Below are 23070 nucleotides of genomic sequence, written 5' to 3'. Positions count from 1 at the left end.
GTAGATACCTTTGTTAAGCGGAGAGATGGTGAGCTTGAAGAACGCTTTGGGCGCATTTCCACATACCAGTATTTCATCACTGCCTGACTTCCAGGAATTCTACAGTGGTTGTTAAATGTGGGCATCATCATCTTTGCTGCTGCTACTTAAAAAATTAAGTGCTAACAGTGCAGTAGGCGCCATACCAACCAAAGAAGTTAATAATTGTTCTTGCTCAAGAACATAACAGTGCAAGTCTTCTACCTAAGGCCTGGCTCATGGGGTGGTGGGACTTCCAAAATTTTGCAACATAAGCTTGTCCTCAATTAGTGTAGAAGGAATTATTTTGAAAAGCTACTTTAGTTTATGAATAAGAAGCAAATGCTGAGTTTGCAGAGAAACTAAGCAAACTGAAGTATGTCACCTCATGTTTCTCATTCAATCCAGGGTACAGAAATCCTTGGATTTTGAAATGTGCATTTCTTTGGGAGGATAGGGCGGAGTGTTGAATTAAGTTTTACTTTTTCAAGTTATTAAGGACTGCAAGTTAACTTAACAAAGTTGCTGAATGTTCCTCTCTGCATAAAAGGTTGCCATTTTATCTCCTTTCTTTGCTTCTGTTAATTTTACCCTTGGTACCACAGTACCGTCTTTGGGAAGTTTTAAGTGATATTGTTGACTATGAAGGTTGCAATCCAGTGCACACTTACCTGTAGGGTAACCTTTAGCAATAACTAAAAGCTAAAGGTAACAAGGTTTGCAAATGTAAAACGGCTACTCAATAAAATTTTCACAAATGAAGCAAGTAAAATACTTAAATTGACTATGTATTCCCTAACTCCCAGCAGTATAAAAATAGCTTTAGATTAACCTTTAATGAGGAATGTTAATTGAATGCAAATATTTAAAATGCCTTATATTCTGCAGACAACATTGGATTTACATTTGTGAATCGCAGGGTAGAGATATTTGTATCGAAGAATGATGGATTGTTGGTGCAGTTGGGTTTATCTTTTAATCTATGCCATTTCTCCCTAGTAAAATACATCCAAAGGTAGATGTACAAGCAGCATAGACATAATTGCAGAAACTATCTCCTAGTAGAGGAATGTTCAAGTGCTGTGATGTGTGTAGAAGCCATAAGCTGCTCTTCGGTTAACCAGAGTCCATGAAGTATAAGTAACTTTAACAATGATTTGTCAGTCGTATGCAGGCAGGCTGAGCACTTGCAGCTTAACCAAGTGATCCAGAACTCTGAAAATAAATCTTGTCGTGGCATGCTATCGTCTCCCTTGCATAGCCTTGATGTGAAAGAGTTGACTACTTACGGGTGAGAAAAGTGTTCAGATTCATCATCTGTGACCTCATTTATTTAATTTTCCCTGCCACATAACATTTTTGAAAAGCAGTTACTTATCAGGGCTTCTGATGGGGAATGTAATCAAATTTTGACTTTGCCAGGTCACACACACAAGAAATTGTATGCACTAAGCTTGCATGGTTACAGGAACAATTGACAAAACAAAAAAAAAATTCTTTTCAGTAGCACCTTAAAGACCAACTAAGTTAGTTCTTGGTATGAGCTTTCGTGTGCATGCACACTTCTTCAGATACTTCTTCAGAAGTGTGCATGCACACGAAAGCTCATACCAAGAACTAACTTAGTTGGTCTTTAAGGTGCTACTGGAAGGATTTTTTTTTTTGTTTTGACTATGGCAGACCAACACGGCTACCTATCTGTAACAGGAACAATTGAGTTTGTCAGCCTTACAAGGTGGAGCAGTTGACTATGGCTCATCCACCTGCCCCCACACTGCCATTCAGAAGACATGGTGAGCCATAAACCATCTACTGTGAACTAGCAGCATACCACTGCATGCTCCCAAATCAGCCCCATTGCAGTCCTACCCTGGCACAAGCTTTGGCTTATCATAGAATCTCAGTGCTTGTGGTTTGTTAGGAAGCCAAGATTTGTTCTTGGCCTTTTGTTCACAATTTGTTGAGAGAGATGAATCTTGTAAACTTGTTCACAGTATGATTTTTAGCTTACTGTGTTGCCTGAAACACAGCCACAGAATGCCTACCACTAGTTATGGCTAGCCTGCTATGACCTTGCAGCTAAAGGTAATCTTCTGCAGGCGTAATATGTGCACTTCTACCATGAGTGTCTGTACACAGATACTGCACACACTTCCATTGTTGTCCATTATTCAAGGTCTTGCATAAGGAAGGTGTGTGCGACTTACGTACAGTGTTTGCCAGAGAAATCCGAATATCAGAATGGTTTGCACCAGTCCTAACTGCTCATGTTAGCACCTGCTGGCAAAACTTTTCTTGCTTGTGTTTAATTGACAAGGCCAGGCTGCATGCCAGAGATATTTTAAGAGCCTCATATAGCCTCGGACTGCACACGTGCTCAAAGCTGTAGACAAATTACCGTATTTTTCATCCTATAGGGCGCACCAGCCCATAGGACGCACCTCAGTTTTTGGGGGGAGAAAATGAATTTAAAAAAATTATTCCCCCACCCCCAGCCGCGGCTGCCGCCCCAAGCCTTGCACACACCTGCCCGAAGCACGGGGCACCCTCCGGAGGGCTCTGCATACTTCGGGCTGCAGGCTGCCGCCCCAAGCCTCGCGCGCCCGGCGGGACCTCCCTTCGGGCGCGCAAGGCTTGCGGACACTCGCTGGGGCTGCAGGCTGCTGCCCGCAAGCCTTGTGCACCCACGGGAACTCCCACTGGGCTTGCAAGGCTTGCGGATAGCTTCCTGAATCCTGGAGAGCAAGAGGGGTCGGTGCGCACCGATGCCTCTCGCTCTCCAGGCTTCAGCGAAAGCCTGCATTCGCCCCATAGGACGCACACACATTTCCCCTTCATTTTTGGAGGGGGAAAAGTGCGTCCTATGGGGCGAAAAATACGGTAATCGATTTCCATGTTTTAATAATTCTGGGCATCTTGCAAAAGACTGAGCTGTTTTTGACTTATCCTTTTTTCACTTTAACGTCCAGTTGTCTATAAACGTGAAGCTTGCTTGAGAAGGATCACTGAGTCGGGGATTCAGGAACTGTGAAGCCTTTGCAATTTGTGGTTCATGTAATGAACAGTAGGATTTTGCAAGAGGGCCAGAATCCAGTCTTGTTTTCTTTAGTGAATATAAAATACCTTCCTGCATCTTTTCTTCCCCCATTGACCCCAACACACACAATCTGTTCCAGGGGTGGTCAAAGTGGTGCCCTCTAGATGTTTTGATCTACAACTCCTATCAGATTCACCCGCCATGGCCAATTGTCAGGAGTGATGAGAGTCCACCAGCACCTGAAGGGCACCGGGTTGGCTATCCCTTGTAATTTAATGCAGGCAGTCTCATGAACTGCAGTCTGGGTCTGCATGTGGCTGGTCAGCTTGATGCTGTTCCTTTTCTTTATGTGCTGTAAGAGATGCTTCACATTGTGGCTAAACTAGATGTGACTTGGGTGGAGGCATGTTTGCATATTCACACGTCTTCCCCGCGTATAAGGTGCATGTCTAATTTTGCAACAAAAACTGCATGCTGCACTTTGTTGCTTGAACCTGCTTATCTACAGCAGTGTTTCCCAACCTTGTGCCTCCAGATGTTTTTGGCCTACAACTCCCATCATCCCTGACCACTGGTCTTGCTAGCTAGGGATGATGGGAGTTGTAGGCCAAAAACATCTGGAGGCACAAGGTTGGGAAACACTGATCTACAGTATTGTTAGGGAAATTACGGGTTAAATGTTACAAATATTATGCCTGAATGTATCCTTTCAACTTGACAGCTCAGGGAAGCTACCTAGCTTTAAACATTATATAAAATCAACTCCTTTGCCAGTTTCCTGCATTCCAAAGCTATTTTCCCCTTGAAAAAGGACTCCAGGAAGTGCCCAGAGGTGACAATTGCTGGGCTCATTGTTAACCAAGGGAAGCCAAATCTCATCACCTGACTTGCCTCCGGCTCTAGACATGCAAAGGAACTTCTATTGTACTTTTGGGTGGTGGGTACTTAAGACATATTTGTCTATGTCTACCTGAGTCTTGCCCTGCCATGTCTGCTTATGCTAATCTTGGACTTGTCTGGACATGTATGCCAAGCTTAAACCCCTCCCCTTTTGTGACATGTCATGATGTAGCAATGATGCTGTACGAACTGTATTCCGGGATATGGTGGGAAAGTTTTAAAAGTGGGGTTCAAAAATTCCTCTTTGAACCTGTTGCGCAATAAACTGATCTACAACTATTGCTCCGGGTGGTGGCTGGACTCCTTCCTTTATTCCGCAGGGACCTGCGGGCTCAAGCTGGGTGACTGAGCAGCCTCACACCTATATTTTTCTGTAACAAGTATCATACCAGCTGTACATAGATAATTTGAAGGCACAAATGAGAGATTAGCGGGCACCTTATAACAGGTATACTTTCCATATACATAGAACTTCCTCTCTCCTCTCTCCCCTTCCTGCTTATTCCTCCAGAGTGGATTGGTTGGGGCAAGGTGAGGGAGGGGAAGTCCCATTTTTGTTGTTGTTTAGTCGTGTCCGACTCTTCATGACCCCCTGGACCAGAGCACGCCAGGCACTCCTGTCTTCCACTGCCTCCCGCAGTTTGGTCAAACTCATGCTGGTAGCTTCGAGAACACTATCCAACCATCTCGTCCTCTGTCGTCCCCTTCTCCTTGTGCCCTCAATCTTTCCCAACATCAGGGTCTTTTCCAGGGAGTCTTCTCATCTCATGAGGTGGCCAAAGTACTGGAGTCTCAGCCTCAGGATCTGTCCTTCCAGTGAGCACTCCGGGCTGATTTCCTTCAGAATGGATAGGTTTGATCTTGCAGTCCATGGGACTCTCAAGAGTCTCCTCCAGCACCATAACTCAAAAGCTTCAATTCTTCGGTGATCAGCCAGTTGACGTGGAAATCTTTGCTCTAAAAGGATGGCTTCATTGGATATAACCTGCTTTTTCAGTCTATAAACAACCACTCCACTGCTTTCCAACAAGTTAAAATTGCCTGCAGAAACCAAGCAATGCAGCTTTTGTAAATAAATGTTTGGTTTGTTTGTTCTTTCTTCAAACAACGGATGTGTCCCAGATGCTTAACATAAGTATATTTAGGCAGACAAATCAGTAAAAATGTTCTGTACTAGCAAGGTCTATGGACTCTTTTTATTTCAAAGGTGGTTGACCTACATTTTAGAGTTACAAAGAAGAAAAATGTGGCGATAAATTTCAGTTTAGTAGATTACTGCAGTTATTACAAGATTTTAGTATTAACACTACTGGTATACCATCTTTAATGACCAGGGATGCAAGTAAGGTTTATGTAAGTGATGTTGCTATAAGCGTGTCTTCCTATGTAAATAAACTGAGAAACAAAAACAAGATGAGTTTAATTTGAAAGGTCAGAGGATTAGAACAACATAATAAAAATAATCGAGATAATGAAGCTGGAGGAAGTGGGGGGAAATGTAGTAGATAATAAGCTGCAAAAGCCTTAAAAATGTTTTGAGAGAGATAAAAGGAGATAAAAGGAAGAAAATTATCCCTCAATAACCAAACAACAAGGTTAAGAGAGATTAGCAGAATTTATTGCATTTTATAAATTTATGTGTAGTTTGAGGCATCCACAGGACAAAGGCTTCAATGAGTTCTTTGCCAATACAGACATTCCTAAATTTTATTGAAGATCATACCGTATTTTTTAAAAGTCTCATAATTTTTCAAGAGATAAACAAAGCAGATGCAAATAAAATCAAATAATTTTCTATGATTAGATAGGTTCTGAACCAAATATTATGAGGTATTCATTAATTAAAACTTCTAGTTAATACCATACTCCATACAAAATGCTAGGAACACTATATGATATGAATAAATCCTCAAAAAAAGGAAATGCCTGAAATTAATCAATTGATACAGGCCAAATTTTCTGCTGAGTGAGGATTATTATAAGAATCTTAGCACATTTGGCAGAATCAATAAAGTGGTAGGAAATTGTTTGGTGACCATCTGGATTTGATTGTAGAATTATTATTTTTTTAAAAAATCATAAATAATTAGATGGACATTGAACATAATTGCTAATTATGGGTGAGGGTTATTGGGTTGTTTTTGTTTTTGTTTTGATTGTGTATTTTGTGCTTTTTTGTTGTGCAAGACTATAATCCTATGCACACTTACTTTTAATCCTGTAAACAGTGTGTTCACTTAGCATCATGTGTTGTTTTGGCTTTCCTACTGGTAAAAAAATGTGGTACTTCAAAATGGTGAATAATATAAATCCTTACAGTTAAGGAGTGGTTATAGGGTAAGAGAGAAATTTGCAGAAATGATAAAATATAAAAAAGGTGGTACAGCTGTGGGAAAACAGAATTTTGAGATATGCTAATTCAACCCATTTCATCCACATGCTTCTTTGGGGGTTATAAAACTCCTCAGTCCACCTTAAACCTGAAAAGTGGGTGACTAACAAACACGACTGCTCCCACATCATTTTGCCCTGGTGCTTCTGATTTACACAAGGTGACAACATGGGGAGTTCAGATCTTTCAAATGAAAGACCAACATTCTAATCACAGTGTCTTGTAAAAATAAATAAATAAAATCCACTCTCAAGCTCAAGAAGTAATGCTATTTTTGGCCTCCTGACCATGACTCCACTTCCCAGGTTCTGAGTCATAAAAGCTGCTGAATTCATAACTACTTTAAAAAAGGAAAGAAAGGCTTATTTGCTTAACTTCTGCCAAAAACATGTAGCGAGGTAATGTTGCAGCAGAAAGATTACCTAGTTATTGATTTCTGTGTTTTATTAACCATAGTTTGGTAGTCACTCCATACTTGTATTGTATTTAGGTTTAATGTTTTAATGTAATAGGTTTTAAGTTTCTATGTAGGACAATTTTGGATGGCGTCATAGTTTATGAATTTCAGAAACGAAATACTTGTGCATGTCAACCTGTCCTCTAACATGGCAGCTGGGGAGATTGGGTGGGTTACATTGGTCTGTGCAAGGGGCGTCACTGATATATAGTCATGAAACATATGCTACTTCCTGCTTTCATAAGCGCTCCTATGATGTAAGAATAGGCAGGAGATTAAAACCTAACGATTATATCCATTCAAGGATATTGGAGGGGGCGATTCTTTGGTAGTAGATATGATTGTGAAGATGTGAAGATGCCTCTGTCGTACCTCAATTTGGCTTCTGTTAAATAGGTTTGCAATGTGCTTTAGTAATAGACCGACAGAATCTTTATTTTTGAGTGCAGAACTCAGATGATAGGATGCAAGCAGGTTTATAAATGCTCTGATACAGTTGGCTTGTTTGAGGTTATGTGAGAATTCTATGGCTCCAGCTGTGTTTGCAAAAGTGTTAGTCACCATTAGTCACTTCCACTGGGTAACGTTTTTGTCTCATTCAAAACACCGCATTTTCAGATGTATTTCTGTTGAAAAGGAAGTCATGGCTTTACATCTTCAGTATTAAGTGGGCAGCTGAAGAGAAGGGTCAGGATTCTTCTTTCAGGCATCCATCCTGAAGCGGCGCTCATATAGGTTTTGCTGCTCTCTCCTCCAAGCAAGCAAAACTACTTCTGTCAATGTGAACGGCCTGTGTCTTTGTGGCAGGGAGAGGAGAGTGTGGAGGATAGAGGAAGTATCCTCTAACTGCTTGGTTTTAGAGCACAGGCTATATGTAACCCATTCATTTGCTGTTGGGTGGGAGCACATAAATGGAAGGAAAGCTCCAATGCATTGTCTTTTTGTGCCTATGAGGTCCACAGATTCTGTTTGGCATGGGACTACTGTGTGCATAATTGCTTATCAGGGAGTATCGCAGAATAAGATGCATCTGTCCAACGTTACCTATTCAAGCTGTATACACTTTGCTCCCGATCTTTAATAAGACAGTCCTACTCCACAACAATGAAGTGCTGCTTTCTGCTTTATACATAGGTTTTCATAGAGAAGTGCAGAAAAAGAAAATCCAAGTGACTCAGAATAACCGAGCCAAAGTTGGCTTGTTCAGGAACACTGCTAATATTATTAAAGTGTTTCATTATTGTTAAAGCTTTTCATGTGAAGCCATTAAAGGTAAAGGTAAAGGTACCCCTGCCCGTACGGGCCAGTCTTGTCAGACTCTAGGGTTGTGCGCTCATCTCACTCTATAGGCCGGGAGCCAGCGCTGTCTGCAGACACTTCTGAGTCACGTGGCCAGCGTGACAAGCTGCATCTGGCGAGCCAGCGCAGCACACGGAACGCCGTTTACCTTCCCGCTGGTAAGCGGTCCCTATTTATCTACTTGCACCCAGGGGTGCTTTCGAACTGCTAGGTTGGCAGGCGCTGGGACCGAACGACGGGAGCTCACCCCGCTGCGGGGATTCGAACCGCCAACCATGCGATCAACAAGTCCTAGGCGCTGAGGTTTTACCCACAGCGCCACCCGTGAAGCCATTACTATGCGATAAACACGATGGTCTTTTCTACTGGGTGACTTAAAGAGGATTCCTGTAGCTCAAACAATGAAACTTAAACATTAAGTCAAGCATTTTAAACCTAGCTCATGTGAGCGAGGAGGCGTATGGCAGGCATGCATTGAGTGTATTTTTCCAACTTGCAGCTTAAAGGGGGGGGAGCAAAAGCTCGCTATTTTTAATTTTGTTATTCCTGGCTCAGAGTTAAGCAACGGGCATACATTTTCAGATAGTGAAATTAGGCTTGCTCATAATGTATATGTGCTGCCGAAGCAAGCACGACTTGGCTTGCTCGTAATATAAATAAGTGTTGCCCAGGAATGTAGCTTGTATTTCTGATATAGTTTATGAAAACAAAAGAACATGGATTAATCATACTTCAGGATATAAGCACATTTTTTCAAGTAAAAGGCATATATCCACATGGGTCCCTGGAACTGTCAGAGCCAAAAATAACATTTTAGAATTTAAGCATGAGGCAACTTTCTGGGGCTGTAGTGCACATAAATGCATTGAGCACTCTGTTTCCCAAAGGAACACGTCTCGTTGTGGGTTTCTTGATTTCAGCAAGCTGCCAGTAAAATTGAAGGAAAAGTAATTCACTTTTTCAGTAATGTTCATCTGAAATTTCTAAAAGGCACTGTGTGTTTTATACCTTCATTTTTATTTTATTTTTTGATACAGACATCCTGTTGCAAGATGGAAATGGTGGGTTTGCAAAGGAATAAAAGAAAGTTGTTTCAGTGTATTGCCACAGCACAGTCATTTTCCAACCAAGATTGTTCATTAAGTATTCTTGGGTGCTCACCATCTAGCAAGTATGTTAAATGGAAATAGGTGCTTTAATTAAAATGTGCCCACTATGGTTTGGTGCCCCCTGCTGCTGTGGCAGCTGCTCAGTAATTTTTCAAGCACAATGCATTAACCACTTAAACAACACGTTGTAATAGGTTAGTGATAAGGCCAAGAAAAGAAGCCTTCTGTCCTTAGCAACACTTCACCCAGAGGTTCACAAACATTGCTTGACTTATTTGAGGTTGCTTTCAGCCCTCTCCCTCCATACAGAGTCCTCACAGCATAGGGTTGCCATATTTCAAACAGTGAAAATCCGGACAGAAAAGTTGTTGAACTTTTTTTTTTGCAAATTCATAAGAAACTGGAACCCTATCCAACTGCAGCCCTGTCATAGCATATCAGATGGCTTGGTAGAGAGGCAGAATATTTTCTCATTTGTGCAGGGATTTGAAGAAGGTCAAAAATTGCCCTGGGATTTCAAGAAAGTAAGCCACAGCAGGAGTCTCTTCTGATCAACAGGTTGAGACTCCTTTCTTAGCTTTTTGTCAGCTGCTTGATAACTTGGAGGACTGGGTTTGTGGAGCCCTGGCCACACCTATGTTTCAGGTAGATTTGTTTAATTTGTGGCTGAGTTCTAAATCCTTTAAAAAATATTGTAGAAATATTTCATGAGCCCGCTGTTCACATAATGCAAATTGGCTGGGCTTCAGTTGTCTTGTGCTGCTATTATACATTACCCATGGACCGAAGAAGAAAGAGCCACAACAGGGGCTTTGGGATAATTAAGGACAAAGCTTTGTAACTTTGTTAAAATCTATGACACGCAAAACATCAGTTGAATTCCAAGACAGTCTACCCTTTCCCAAAGGTTGAGACAGCACAAATTTGCTTTTGTTTCAACCCACGTTCTCGCCTCCAGGTTTGTAGCAGCCTGCCAGAATTTGTTCTGCAAACTTCCTGGCAATATACCCTGAAGGTACTTTGCAGGGCAGATAAGCCAGTCATTTTATGACCTGTTGCTTTCTATGAGATTTTATAAAAGCAGGATAACATGATTATGATCGGTGCTGGCATTATGCTGAAGTTCCTTTGCATTACAGCTTTTAGCGTGATCTCACTGACAACAGATACAAGTCAGCAACAGTAAGCCAACAAACGGACAGGGCAGATTGACCCTCTAGAATGGGCAAACTGTGGTCTTCCACAATGTTGTTCAACCACCATCAGGCCTAGGCTGCATGGCCAATGGCTGGGGTGGAGTTTCAGTGCCACCTTAATACTGATTTCTTCATCCATTTTTTCTGGAGGAAATTAATCTGAGGTGTAAAGTGGATGAAACTGTTTTGTTCATTGCTGCTGATATGAAATTAGCTTAATGTTATGATTATGTTGATTTGAGTGACTTTTACTGTTTTAATGTGAATACTAGCTGAGAAAAACATTACAGCCCAACTTACAAGACAATTACATAAAACAAGCTGAGATAAAATCTTCCTTTTCTGAATATGGCCATACTCTCTTTTCTTCCTGATACCCAAAAAAGCTGCTATTAGTCCTCTCTTTTTTTGAAGAGCAGGAACACAAAAACTAGTTGCAAAACATATTAATGTACATTTATAAAACGTGTTGTTGCAGAAATGATATTTGGCACTTGTATTATTCCAAACACTTGCAGTTGAAAATTCAGGCCGCCCTGCTTCTGTTCCTTCTTTCTCTTCTCATTGCCTTCCCCAGCTTTTCACAATGATCCTCAGGTCAACCTATTAGCTCCTGGCCCAGGATGTGAGTGCTGTTCCTGGGATCTATACTGTCTCAAGAGTCTCCCAACAGGCACCTACAGGCTTTCCTTGGCAGCTACAGAGTGTACAGGGGTACCTCGGGTTAAGAACTTAATTCTTTCTGGAGGTCCGTTCTTAACCTGAAACTGTCTTAACCTGAAGCACCACTTTAGCTAATGGGGCCTCACGCCGCCACGGCACGATTTCTGTTCTCAGAAAAGTTCTTAACCCAAGGTACTATTTCTGGGTTACAAGAGTCTGTAACCTGAAGCATCTGTAACGTGAATAATCTGTAACCCAAGGTACCACTGTATACATAAACATACAAATTAGGCTTGAAAGAAGCATTCTGTAGATTAAGGATAGCTCAACTGATAGAGCATAAGGCACTTAATGTCAGGGTTATGGGTTCGAGCCCCATGTTGGGTGCAAGATTCCTGCATTGCAGGGGGTTGGACTAGATGACCCTCATGATCCCTTCCAATTATGTGATTCTGTGTATTCAGTAGAATATGCTGTGGTATGTGTTTGTGTGTTCTGTTGTATGTGCAGTGCCCAAAACAATTATTCCGGTTTGCATATGTAACTTTAAGAATTGTTAACTTTTAATAACGTGAGCTTATTTTTCCCAACTCCATCCCATTCCTTTTTCCTTGTGTGTCGTATCTTGTGAGCCTGAGGACAGGGACTGTTTTAGTACTTGTTTTTGTATGGTGCTCTGAGAACCTTTTCTGTAAAAGGGTGGGGTATATATACTGTAAATCATCATCATCTGTGCCTCTGATCAAATGTTCTCTTTCGAGGAGTATGTATGGGTTTGGGGGGTTATTAAAACAGGTTTCAAATGGACTCTGTGTTCACAAAGCCCAGGACTGAATGAATCCCCCATTATCCTTGTAACAGGTGCAGTTAGCATGTTATCGTTTTCTCTCTCTAAATATTTGAAATCGGTCTTTCTGGTGTGGAAGAGAAGACCACATGCCTACAGCTCCCAGAGCCATTCTCCACTTCTTTTTAAGTGTCTGAGGGGAGTCCTTCCAGAGTCTGAACTTGTCAGTTGGGGGAAGAGATTAAAATGCTAATACTGTGGTTCAGACTGTTATCCTTTCATCTCACATTCCATCGCTTTCCCTTCTGTGTGGAGAGGCATGGTTTAGGACTGAAGTGCCATGGTTAGTCTCCAGGTTTTGGCATTCATTAGAAAGCAGCAGAATCTGTTTCAGTTTGCACACAATAAACATTGCAGAGTAATTAAAATCCTTTGTAAGCTTGCAAACAAATGTGGCTTAGAACTTGTGTATCTTGTCCTGGCAAGGCTGGTAGCAGTTGGATCTGTTCCATGAGTCTGATAATAGGTATCCGAATTCCAGGTAGCTAAGGCTGGGTCAGACAGGACAGGACCTGAGCCAGCTCCCAATGTAAATCCCAGGAGCAATGGAAACCGTTTCAACAAGAGTCTGAGCTCAACTGCATGCCAAAATAGTGAAGCAGTTCTGCATGCCGTTTTCAGTTAGGTATAATTTAAGGGGCAGCATCTTGTCTTGGAGGCTGACATTCCTACTTGGCCAGATGGCCTCAACCTATCCCACTGCCTTTTCTGCTGGGAGCTTAGGGTAGACCAAGGGGCTGTAGGCAGTTCATGACTTTATGGACCCGTAAATCCTGGTTCATCCTCATTTTGAATAATCTGAATTCTTGGCTTCAAAAGAGCATCTTCTCCCCCTTGGTGGCTTGCAGAGCATTTTACTTCGAGTGGACCTCAGACCAGCTTCTGGGTCTGTGTTGTATCACTCAGCCAGAGTCCTACTGCACACACATCTCCATAGACATCTCCTCTGCATCAGAACTTCTGTACAGTATGTGGTTTCTGTATTCTGGGACATAAGGGCATGAAGAGAATTTCTAAGATTAAACAAAATGTAGCTGAAGATCAGAGTAGAAGCCACAGTCTCCATGACTGAGCTTTACTGAGCAACATGGATTATTTCTTCAAATGCCATGATTATATGGCAGTGACAGTGCTTTGATTACCAATCCCTACTGAAATATGGCACAGTGTTACAGCACTTGAAAGGGAAAAAAACTTGATGCCACAAATCCTTCAATGGTGGCAAATAAATGAGTTTTGACTCCCTATTACAGTGTTTTATGGTCCTGCTGCCACTGCTTGCCATTCTGCCAAAGTAAAAACTCCATCCGCTAGTTCCGTACCAGATTGTGGTGTCAAAGAAATAGGAGTTGTAGATGTGGTTTTAATTTTATTTTCTTCCTTGAATGTTTTGTTTTTTAAGCTGCTTTTGAAATAGTGGCAGATTTGCTGGTAAATGGTTTACTTGCTATCTTCATTCCATACCTTCCAGAGAGAATAAATTGCTTTCACGCTGCTTTTGCTCATCCTAACTACTTTCAAAATTCTTAGTGCTTTTTGAAGTATTGAGTTGAAGTCATAAAAGGCAAAGGAGTGATCTGGAAAGTATAGTTTGCAACAACATTCATTAGATGCATAGTGTGGGGGGGGGGGGAAATCTGGCATGTATCACCAAGACCTGGGTGGTTGAGGAAGGTAGGCTTGATCTCACCCAGCTCTGCCCAACCAGGTACTCAGTGCAACACTATGGCAGACCAGAGGGGTAGAGAAGGTCGCCATGGTCCATCAGACTTCTGTGACCATCACCAAGGAACCGCATCTCTTAGTAGCTGAATTGGACGACCCGTATCTGCTTTTGGGCCAGAGAGGCAGTCTCCCTGATTGCTGGCCAAGGTGGTCTCAAATGTGATGTTGTAGGAGCCAAGGACTATCTTGTTTAGTGACCTCAACATTCACACTATGGCTGCTTGTGAGCTGACTCAGAACTTCATGGCCTGCATGATAACCATGGGGCTGTCTCAAGTTTTCATTGGTCCGGCAGATGGAGTGGGACATATCTTCAACTTAGTTTTACTCCTGATGGCACAATAAGTGGTCTGATAGTGGGGGGGGGGTAATCTTTTTGATCGGACTGGCTCTGCTGGATGGGTGTTGGGGGCACTGTTTTATGGTGGTTCTGATCGTACCTGCAGGGTCAGTTCCAAAGAGTAGTAAAAAATATTAGTCTTCTAAAGCTGGAAGGCTAAGGTGGTCTCAGCTACCTATGGGTGATATCCAACTGAGAAGACCCACTCAGTCAATTGGGGGGGGGGGATAACAATGCTCAGGAGTGTGCATCTTTTGCAACATTTTTCTGGAACTGATTGTAGATTATGGTCATGAGACATAGTCTTCACTATCGTATAAAGCACCTGTCTGCTTTAAAAGGATTTGGTTCTGTTTTGAAAAGGCCGTCAGTATTGGCAGGCAATTCACTAGAGCAAATTGTTGTTCAGTGGGGGAAATGAAGTAGTAATAATTCTGATAAATGAAGCTTTGATATATTCAGTTTGGTGTTCAGTTCAGAGTTTGGTCTAAGTTTAATATGACATTTAGAGTAAAGAGCACACTTCCCATTTGAAGAAAACTATTTTGGTTCATTTGTGTTTACTATATTATGGAATAAAAACAAAAAAAATGTTTAAAACTATTTCTTTCTGAAAATGTAGTAGCTTTTATTTGTTCACTTCCATCAATATTGCAAAAGGTCTTTATGGATGTTTTGGTGACATGCAAATATTGCCCAATTTTATTTTATCACCTGCCTTTTATAAGATTAATCATAGTTGGCTGTCTTCACCTTGAGCTCTCATGTGGGAAATCCAGTATTACCAGTAGAGTCCCAGAGACCAGGACCAGCTGTACTTTGTTCCTTCCTATAATAATATTGCAGGTGGAACATAGCATATTTTGGCACACGAGATGTAAAGGCCCTTGTTCATTGGGAGTGATGATTGAGCTCTTGCATTTCTGTATTTGTAGCCATTGGCCACTGATCTTGAGCCAGCCTAGCTCAGTCATGTTCCATAAACTGAGGACCAAATCGCCTTGTAGATGCCAGCTCTGTTTGGCACAATTCAGGCCATTAACTGATCCTACTCCTACCCCTCCATTGCCAATAGTAAATAATTTCCCTCTCCATTAGTCAATAATAAAGTGGCACATTTTGCAGAGCACTGCAGAGAGAATATTTCATGTTTCCTAGTCTAGTGCAGTAACTACACGCTGTTGCCTTTTTTCTTCCCTTTTTAAATTTTGATTATTAAACCCATTTCTCTCTATTAGCCAGGAGCTCAACGTGTAATGGCTTTCCCCCATCCATTTAGAGAAAATGTGTTCATGCAGCACTTCTCCCACAATCTGGCCTGTTCTGTTTTTGCTTTACACTTTGTAGTGATTATATTATAGCCGCTGTCCTGGGGCAGTCCCACCCCACCCCAAATCCTGGTGTAGAATGTACAGTTATAATATTAAGTGTGTTTGTGCACTTATTGTTCTCTCTTTCCTCTCCCCTCCTCCCTGCCATTTTTCATTTTAGAGGTTTACAAATGAGGACCACCTGGCTGTTCATAAACTGAAGCATGAAATGACACTGAAATTCGGTCCTGCCAGAACGGATTCAGTCATCATAGCAGGTACGTGTTACAATCTAGGTCAGTTTGGAAAGTGGCACGTTTAATACAGTCCAATTGTAAGATCAATACCAGAGACCAGATGCACTGAATATTATCTTCTCTACTCAAATTGTGACCTTCATTTATTCAGAAAGAGGTGGGAGGAAGGAATAAAGAAAGAAAGCGAGAGGCTTCTAGAACTCTGCTTCTTTATGTATTGTGGCAATACCAGGTTTTGTGTTTAAGAGTGAAAAATGTACAGACAAAAGGCTTTTCACATTTCTTCATACTTTTTTTCAGGGTGATAAACAAAAGCTGACGAGCTCTGCTTCCTTCCCTCCTCCCAGGTGTCAATTTTCTGAAGCTTTTAGGCTGTCACTTAATAAATTTGAAACTCCATCTCATGCATTGGCTGTTGCTGGGAGTGCATTTGCAGAGTCCAGATGAGTCTCTCTCAACAGGCACAGTCAATGCAACCCTTTATACAGGATTTCAGGAAAATATACCTGGCTGTCTCAACAGTAGGCTATTGCCATAAACTGTAGGCTGTTGCAGGAATGTCCCCACACCCTGTCAATTATCCTTCATTTGTGAATCCTTAAAAGGAAGTGGCAGGGTTGCAATCATTGAATGAAATGGCTTTTTCTCTATTGATTAGTGAAAGAAGAAAAATATTCTGTTATATGCAGGAGTTTCTACTTGAGAATTAGTCTGTGCCGTGTTTGATTACTGTTAATGTCCTCTATGTGGGGCTGCCCTGAAGGACAGCCCTGAAGCATCAGTAGGTGCAGAATGCAGCAGCAAGAACACTTTAAAGAGTTTTGTCCTCCAGACATGCCTGGAATGGTTTATTACACTGTGCCTGGAAACAGATAGGCAACCAATTTAAGAGCCTGGTTTTAACTTTTAAACCCACAAATGGTTTGGGACCACACTGTCGAGAAGGACCACCAAGTACACACGTGTGTGTGTGTGAGAGAGCATCAGAGACCCTGCTCTCTAGTCCAGCAGTGAGAGCTATGAAGTTAGCGAGTACCAGGGACAGGGCTTGGTACTAGGGCTGATCGATATATCGTCTGAAACAGGTTTGTAGTCAACATCATGATAACCGTTTCATAATACTGACTTGGCAATATACTCTCTCCCCCCCCCCCCCATTTTTTTTTTTTAATAACACAAATAAACAACACAGACAGAAAAGCAAACAATACAAACAGATTATTGTCTTATCCTTATTTTTTCTAATAATTGTTAGATGGGCTTCCCCAAGTCCCCCCATCTGATTTTCATTTTACCTCATCTTTAGCAGTTTACATATATCATAATTTCTAACCATTTTTTCATATATTTTTAATCACACTTAAAAATCTTCACATTTCACTTACAAATAATACTATTTTAAAATACACTATCGTCTACTTCTAACCCTACAGCCTATATCCACTTCCATGATTTTAAAATACACTATCTTCTACTTCTAACCCTATAGCCTATATCCACTTCCATTGACTTGGCAATATACTGTGAATCACAATGTTTGTGTGCGCTATGTAAAAAATCACGATGTGGGGAAAACTGTGAAGGTGGTCATCACTTCTCTCATGATTCCTGCTGCCCCTTGTTGCTCTGTTTTATAAAATAACAGTGGTACAGTGGTACCTTGGTTCTCAAACTTAATCCATTCCGGAGGTCCGGTCCAAAGCCAAGGGCTCACTTTCCCATAGAAAGTAATGCAAAATTAATCCATTCGAGAGTTTTACAAACAACCCCTGAAACAGCAATTTGATATGAATTTTACTATCTAACGAGACCGTTGATCCATAAAATGAAAGCAATAAAATGAAAGCAAATGTACTATAAAATAAATAAGAGAGTATTGTCCATGGTCCATGGGGTCACAAAGAGTCAGACACGACTAAACGACTAAACAACAACATTGTAAATGATAAAAATTAAAATAAAAAAAAATTCTTACCTGCACTGATGATAATCATTGTTTAGATGGGGGGCTTTTATCCATTTCCGCATTCATACAATCAATCAATCAGTAGCTGAACTGGGTTCCGTACAGTCACAAAAACAAATTAATCGGAAAAAGCCTCAAAAACACAAAATAAATAGCAAAAACAAAAGCACCAAACAATCCATTCCAGAAGTCTGTTTGACTTCCAAAATGTTTGAAAACCAAGGCGCAGCTTCTGATTGGTGCAGGTGCCCCAGAATCAATAGCCGACAGCTGCATCAGACGTTTGGCTTCCGAAAAATGTTCGAAAACCGGAACACTTACTTCCGGGTTTTCGGCATTTGGGAACCAAGGCGTTTCAGTACCAAGGCATTTGAGAACCAAGGTACCACTGTAACAATATTTAAAATATTAAAAGGTAATTAAAAATGTATCCTGTATTTTTCGCCCTATAGGACGCACTTTTTCCCTTCCAAAAATGAAGGGGAAATGTGTGTGCATGCTATGGGGTGAATGCAGGCTTTCGCTTAAGCCTGGAGAGCGAAAGGGGTCAGTGCGCACCGACCCCTCCTGCTCTCCAGGCTTCAGGAAGCTATCCGCAAGCCTTGGGAGCCCGGCGGGAGTTCCCGCCAGGCTCCCAAGGCTTGTGGACAGCAGCCTAAAGCCCGAAACCCGGGGAGCGCAGCAGGGCGCACCCCGGGCTTCGGGCAGCTCTCCGCAAGCCTTGGGAGCCCGGCGCAACTTCCCACCGGGCTCCCAAGGCTTGTGGACAGCAATCTCTGGGAGCGATGGCGAGGTTGAGCGCAACCTCGCCGCCGCTCCCGGACCCATTCTGGGGGCTGGGGTTGGGGGAAGCTCGGGCTTCCCCCAGCCCCACAAGCTCTGGGAGTGATGGTGAGGTTGCGCAACCTCTCCTTCGCTCCCAGACCCCCAGTCCCGAGGCTAAAAACGAAGCCAGGACAGCTAGTGGGATCCATCCCGCTCACTGTCATGGCTTCTTTGCTCTTTGGGGCTCGGGGGGGGGGGAATCATTTTTTTTCTTTATTCCCACCCCCCAAAAAAATAAGTGCGCCCTATGGGCCGGTGCGCCCTATGAAGTTTCAGGCTTCTGAGAAGTAGCAGTTGCCTGGACAATATCCCGTTAGCCGCTACATAGTTTCTTCCTTCAAACATTGTGATATATCATAATGTTGAAAACCAGATATTGCCCAGACCTACTTAGCACAGGAACCTTTTCTGCTGATCCAGTCTGAGGAATATCTCGCCAAGAAGCTACATATCTACCTCCTTAAAACTTTTTTATTCCAACCTGTTTTCGGTGATTTTTATGGCATGGTGGCTGTTTGTTTGTTTATAAGGCTTTTATTTAGATATGCAACATGGAAAACAAAGGTGAAAAAAGTCAAGTAAAAAAAATCCTACCCAACATAATCCACCCACACTGTTAACAGTTCATCAGTGAATGCTGGTATGTTTGATACCATTATGTTTGGTTAGAGGCCAATCAATCATAAGGGAGTACAAAAAAAGGAGGACTGTGGCAGATAAGCAGGGGGACATATATTCTTCCAATAATCTTGTCTTAACAACCAGATATGTAAAGATGCTCCTGGCAACACCTTATTCACATGGCACTGTGTTTTAATAATGTATTTATCAATTACTGTTATTTGAGTGTTGTTGGTTGCTTTATTGTTTTAATATCTTATAATTTTATTATGTTGCTGTTGTTTTTACTGATTGTGCTGTAAATTCTTTGTGAAATTTTTTTATTGATTTTCCACATTTATCACAGAATGACATAACAAAGAAACACAAAACACACAACAAAGAAAAAACAATACAATAAAATTAAACACAAAAAAGATTATTCCTTCTAATACCTAATTCTCATAACATTGATAGCTGACTTCCTCAAATCCCCTCTAACTGAATTTCATTATATCACATTTATAACAGTTCTCCAAGTTCATATTTCTAATAATATTCACTCCTTTCATTTACTAATCTCTTCTCCTTTATTAATCTTCTAATCCTTAATGTTTACTACCACATATCCTTATTCTACCCCTAGGCCTATTTGTTACTTACAAGGATTTTCTATTTATCTTATATTACAGTATTTAGCTAAATATTCTTTGAATTTCTTCCAATCCTCTTGTGTCTCCTCTTCTTTCTGGTCACGGATTTTTCCAGTCAGTTCGGCCAGCTCCAAAAAGTCCCAACATCTTCATCTGCCCAAAAATTCTTTGTGAATTAACATGCATGTTTCCATTTGCTTGCCGTATACAGGCAACGACTGTTTTGTGCAGGGGTTGCGTTCCTGACCACCCCTCCCCGCTTATTGCTGGAACATATGTAAACCTGCCCATGCCCCGTTATGCCCCCTTTCCCGAACACTTCCAGGGGCAGCCCGATGCCCATATGCATGGTCACTCATCAACTGGAAACACTTAAAAAGATTGTTGCCTGTATTCCACAGGATGGATGTAGGAAAGAGCTTTTGAGCCTTCTGACAGTTATAAAACTTGTAGAATTTTGGCAGGTGTGCTTTATTTCATTCCTTCAGCACTGACAGGAAATACCTCTTAGGTGCACTTATTGATACAGTACTTTTTTTCTTTTTTTACTCTTGCTATATAAAAAGTTCAGAAGTCACCATTTGGTTCTGTGTAGCCACTCTCTTCTCACCAGGTGCTAATGTATTACAAGCAGAATCCTTCTTCCTCTTGGAACTTTTTCTTCCTGACACAAAGGAACTGCTGGAAGAATTGTGCATAGTAGGAGTATTGTGGGTATGAACAGCTGGAGCTAGGATAGAGCAAATCGCTTTTTCACGTTTTGTTTTAGTCCTTTTGTCAAGCACAAAATTATCTACTGTGCTCCAGTGTTGACAACTGCCATCATCTCCAGTTGTGCATTGTGGTGCTGATAGCGACCATTTCAAGGGTAGGAGATGCAAGTCATTTATTCCTCTTGCGGCAGTTATGCAGTAAAATAGATGAGTCACTCAGAACTCCTCTCCAGTCCTTGCAAACATCCTGAAAATATCAGCCCACACAGCTTGTCTCTCCCAGCAAGAACAAATCAGACTTTTCTCTCTGTGAGACCATATAATGTAATTTGCAAACAGAAGGTTCCCTTGAGATTCTGAGCTTGCCAACCTAGTAAAAAGTCCAGCAAAATCCGAGTTATGTGGACCTAGATTTTCACCAAGGCACTCTGTATCCCATCTTTCTGCAGCTATACTGCACCAAGTTCCTTTGTGGGATGGGGTGGGGTATGGATTTAGCCTTCATGGATTTGAAAATAAGCTGTGAGCAATTTATTGTGACTATGTATAACTAACTATGTAATTGCTTCCCTTTCCCATAGCTAACAGCAGCAAAACGAGTTATGCATAATTAGCACATCTATCCAAATATACATAATTCAGAGCACTGTTTTACTTGATGCAGACATAGTAAAAAAAATATCAATTTTATCTTAGTGCAGAATGTACACTGCACTTTAGGTACAAAGCAGAAACAAGTTCATGTATTAGTTGGAAGTAGGCATTCAGGAGCAGAAGTGAAGCAACTGGTGCTTTCTAAATAGTCACTCTTCCAGTTTCTCTATGGCAAGTAAGATTCATCTCTAGGCAATTAAGAATAGGTGGGTTTTTCGGGGGGCAGGGGTGTTGGTAAAGCAATTACCGTATTTTTCGCTCTATAAGACACACCAGACCACAAGACGCACCTAGTTTTTGGAGGAGGAAAACAAGAAAAAAATATTCTGAATTTCAGAAGCCAAAACAGCAAGAGGGATCGCTGCGCAATGAAAGCAGCAATCCTTCTTGCTGTTCTGGCTTCTGGGATAGCTGCACAGCCTGCATTTGCTCCATAAGACGCACACACATTTCCCCTTACTTTTTAGGAGGGAAAAAGTGAGTCTTATAGAGCAAAAAATACGGTAATTTCAATTCATTAAGATTTTTGTAAATTGGAAGAGAATTGGTGGTTTAGGACACTGATGTGCCATAAATGTTCTTAAACAGATACGTAGGAGCTAATAGTAAAAATAAAAAAGTAAAAATAAAAAGGTATAAAAAGAATTGTAAAGCTAAAGGTACCCCTGACCGTTAGGTCCAGTCGCAGATGACTCTGGGGTTGCACGCTCATCTCGTTCTATAAGCCGAGGGAGCTGGCGTTTGTCAGCAGACAGCTTCCGGGTCATGTGGCCAGCATGACTAAGCCACTTCTGGTGAACCGGAGCAGTGCACAGAAAGGCGGTTTACCTTCCCACCGGAGCGGTACCTATTTATCTACTTGCACTTGACATGCTTTCAAACTGCTAGGTTGGCAGGAGCAGGACCGAGCAGCGGGAGCTCACCCCGTCGCAGGGATTCGAACCGCCAACCTTCCGATCAGCAGGCCTTAGGCTCTGTGGTTTAGACCACAGCACCACCCATGTCCCTCTTAAATTGTAGATTGCCTTAAATTTGCACTTAAAAGATATTAGTGAGACCATTGACAAAAGGGTGAAGCCCTTCACAAGTGACAGATATGTTTTCTCAATGATATTTAGGCTGGGCCAGATGGAATAAGCCAGAATACTTTTATATGAATTAACCAAGGCTGTGAGCCCTTTAAGAGACACTGAAGTGACCTGATCAGCATTTAATTCCTACAGTGCAGGGATCAGTTGGCCAATGGTGTTCCCCGTGGGGAATTTAGTTGCTCAGCTGATCCAGCCATGTCTGCCTGCCCCATATCTGACATTGCATACGATGTTAGCTGTATAGTGGGTTGGTTTGGGGAAAACAGCCTTGCAGGTCAAATTGGGACCTGTGCCAGAACTTCCCCACTGCTGTTTTAGAGGAACAGTTTTTTTGGGGTTGTCAAGCAGTACTTGTTATCCAAGAGATATGCCCCATGCTTAAAGGATCCTGGAGCATATCTTTTAGGTCATGTGGCAATGCTATCTAGAGCAGATAAAGTGTCAGACTTCCCTTTGGCTCTGTTCTTCTCACAGTTGTATCTTCTAAAATTGCCCCTGCGTCCAGCTTTTTGCCCAGCCCAAACTGTCATTCCACCCGTACAACCACCAAAGTGGACATTTATTCTCCCCAACCCCATGACAATACAATATTCACCTGCATAGCGAATTCCATATTCTGCCCATGGCACCAGCAGAAGGATTTCTTATGATCAGATTTGTGTGTGTAATTTAACAGAGATATTAAAGTTTTAAAACAAACCATCACAGCTTCTTTCTTCTTCAGCTGCTCTAATACAAATCAATACTGTAGTCGAGGTGACAGTTACAGAATACCGAAGCACGAATATTCAGAAATGTGGCATTTGTGTAGATGAGTGGTGTCAGGTGTTATCATTTGGGTTGAGCCCATGTAGCGTTAAGGTATCAGAACCATACACCCAGAAGCTTTCTCTTATTTCCCGTGTTCTTGGCTTAGATGGCAATAACTGAAAAATCAGAGATGTGCTGACTATCTGAATTGAAGTGATCTGCAGCTGGCTGTTCCTATTCTTTTATTATAAAAAAATTCAAATATATG

General features: G+C 41.7%; 1 protein-coding gene across 1 annotated transcript in view; it reads left to right on the top strand.

Annotated features, from left to right (window-relative positions):
• The window catches only part of LOC310839911 (cyclic AMP-dependent transcription factor ATF-7), a 113664-nt gene that overhangs the window by 52979 nt on the left and 37615 nt on the right, over positions 1-23070 (top strand). The window contains exon 3 of the mRNA XM_083728923.1: positions 15475-15571. Coding sequence (XP_083585049.1) covers positions 15475-15571 — 97 coding nt within the window. The remainder of the gene's footprint in view (positions 1-15474; positions 15572-23070) is intronic.

This window comes from Podarcis gaigeae (assembly GCF_964106915.1).
Source record: "Podarcis gaigeae genome assembly, chromosome: 2".
In the NCBI taxonomy this organism is placed as follows: domain Eukaryota; kingdom Metazoa; phylum Chordata; class Lepidosauria; order Squamata; family Lacertidae; genus Podarcis; species Podarcis gaigeae.
The sequence above is the reverse complement of the archived record's forward strand: the minus strand, read 5'-3'. Positions and strand labels throughout refer to the sequence as shown.